The sequence below is a fragment of the Acanthamoeba castellanii genome, assembly GCF_000313135.1.
Source record: "Acanthamoeba castellanii str. Neff unplaced genomic scaffold scf7180000083984, whole genome shotgun sequence".
Classification (NCBI taxonomy): Eukaryota; Discosea; order Longamoebia; family Acanthamoebidae; genus Acanthamoeba; species Acanthamoeba castellanii.
The window spans coordinates 7,869-10,437 of NW_004457341.1; the positions used below are offsets into that span (position 1 = coordinate 7,869).

The window sequence follows — 2,569 nt, forward strand, 5'->3', positions numbered from 1 at the left end:
GCCCGTACGTGCCTACTGCAGTGACGCACTTGTCCTTCGCCCTCCTTGTCCGCGCCTCCTTCCACGGTCCCTGCTGGCCGAACTCTGGCGTCTGGGCGCGTGTGGCCCGATTGTGAGAAGATGGTCAGTTCTCGGCCCCTCCACAGACAGTGGGTTGCAAAGGGGTGTGGCGTGGTAGTCGTACGAGGGAGATGATGCCGACGCTGCGCTTCGAGGGCAACGGGTCCTCCGTCGCGCCGAACCACACCTGGATCTTGTTGCCCACGAACGACAACTTGTGCCAATTCAGTCCCACTGGTCCACCTGCAATGACGCGGCGCACGCCACACACGACGACACAGAACATCAGTAAATGCTACGATGTAAGGGGGGGGGGGAGAGAAGGGCCGCACCTTTGATGCGCGGGTGGTGCCAGGTGAGCGCGTCGGTGTTGAAGATCGCGATGTCGGTGCCGCGCTGTCGCGCCTCCACAGGGTACGGTACGTCTCCGCTCTCTTGTTGGGGGCGCTAACCCATAGCAACGGAAAGGCCGCGGGCGTCAACAAAACACCCATACGTGCGCCATGAGTGTGTCTTGTGCGCGTGTGCGCGTGTGGCGGTGGTGAGGTGAGCACCTGGCCGGAGTAGTAGATGATGTGGTTGCCCACCACCACGCCGTCATGGCTCTCCCGCCGTTCCGGCTGCAGCTCGCCCTTGATAGCCAGCTTCTCAATTACAAGCGACTCTGCGAAACCCATTTGTCATCAAGTCGTGTGCGTGTGCGTGTCGTATGTACCGGTGTCATCAAGGTGTGTGCGTGTGCGTGTGCGTGTGCGTGTGCGTGTGCGTGTGCGTGTGCGTGTGCGTGTCGTCTGTACCAGTGTCGAGTCGATAGATGTCGTGGTAGATGTGCAGCTGAGCGTCATCGCCGCCGTAGATGAAGATGTACTTGCCCACCAGCGATGCAGTGTGGCAGCCCAAGGGCGGCGGAATGTCGCCCTTCATCTCTCCAATGCTCCACTGCTTGGTTTCTGTGTGTGCGTGAGACACAGAACGATGACACACACCGCACGCGTGGGAGAAGCGGGAGGCACCCGTGTCAAAAATGTGGAGGTCGTTGAAGTTGGCGTCGTGCGTCCAGCCGCCGAATACGAACAACCGTTTGCCGACGGCCGTCACTGATTGGGTCCACCTGCTCACACACACGCACAGCGAAAAGGGCCAGCCCTTTGGTAAGCGCTCGGGTCTCAGGGCCAATAGGTGCTTGCCGTAGCGTCGTGTGAAATGAGAGTTGCAAGGCGACTGACCTGGCCTGAGGCGGATCGCCGGTGGCTTCCACCTCCTTCCATCTGTGCGTGACTGCACGTACGACGGTCAGAATGCACGCGCACCCTATGCGGGGTGGTGATGGTGGTGACTGTGGTTGGGCGCGTACCGGTGTCGAATACCCAGAGTTCGTTGAACAGCGCACCCCAGTCTCCGCTGCCGCCGAAGACATAGAGGTACCGGTCCTCGGTGACTGTAAGCCCCTCCCCCAATGCGAGGATGAGTCTTTGATGACGTGTCACCGCCGCACACGACTCAACACGCCACGCGCCACACGCCACGCGCCACACGCCACGCGCCACGCGCCACACGCCACACGCCACACGCCACACCTGCAGCGTTGGAGTAGATCCGGCCGGCTGGCCACTCGTCGGCGGTGCTGTACTGCGCCCGGGGGCGCTGCATCACGATGCCCCTCAGCTTCTTGCCCTGTCGCGAGAGACATGGCGTGAGTGCGCACACGCCGTGGTGCGTGTCGTGTCGTGTGCAGTGGTGAGGCAGAGTCCGGCGGGGCCGACCTTGGAGGCGGAGTAGACCCAGAGGTCGCTGCTGGCCACCTGGCCCATGCGCCCGCCAAACAGGTACACGTAGTCGTCGAGCACGGCCATCGCGCACTGGTCCGTCTGCGTGAGACGAAGTGGGTCCTCGACCAGCTTCCACGACATAGACACTGCGCACGATACACACCACACACGACACACGCACGCACGCACGCATACGACACGACACGACACGACACGACATACACGCACACGACACGACACGACACACACACGACACACTGGTGTGAGTGCGGTTCTAAGGTTCTGCAGGAGGGCCGGCCGGCCAGCGGTACCCTGGTGGTCCCAGTACTGGTCGAAGCGATGCTTGAAAATGTAGAGGCCACGCCACCCGCCCGGCCCGCCCAGCTGGGCCGCCCACGCCTCGTCCTTGGGCAGCACCTGCCATCGCTACACAACCAAAATTAAAGAATATTTATTTAATAAGAATAAAAGATCTGAGTATTTTATTTTATTTTATATTAGTTTTGCAGGGGCAAGGTGCACAAAAATAAAATAATTGTATATTGAATTATTGGGGGGGGGCGCACGGAGGTGACGAGGGGGCGCCAGAGGAGGTCGTCGTCGGCCACGCGTAGCCAGTCCTGGCACACCTGACGCGAGAGCACCAGGCCGTCCGCCGAAAGCCAGCTCAGCACGCCCACCAGCACCTCGTCCGCAAGCTGCACCACCGACGCCATGGCCTCTTCTTCTCTGCTTCTCTT

The 2,569-nt window shown here is 61.0% G+C and overlaps 1 protein-coding gene across 1 annotated transcript; it reads right to left on the reverse strand.

Moving 5' to 3' along the window:
• Positions 1-6: 6 nt before the first annotated feature.
• On the reverse strand, positions 7-2,545 carry ACA1_316960 (kelch repeat protein; the record flags this gene model as incomplete). The annotated part of the gene is made up of 12 exons (XM_004335725.1): positions 7-91; positions 185-303; positions 393-456; positions 615-724; positions 858-1,010; positions 1,074-1,171; positions 1,287-1,338; positions 1,415-1,498; positions 1,638-1,734; positions 1,824-1,975; positions 2,141-2,246; positions 2,396-2,545. Coding segments are annotated over 12 exons (1,270 nt in total), but the record flags the coding sequence as incomplete, so codon positions are not given.
• Positions 2,546-2,569: the final 24 nt, after the last annotated feature.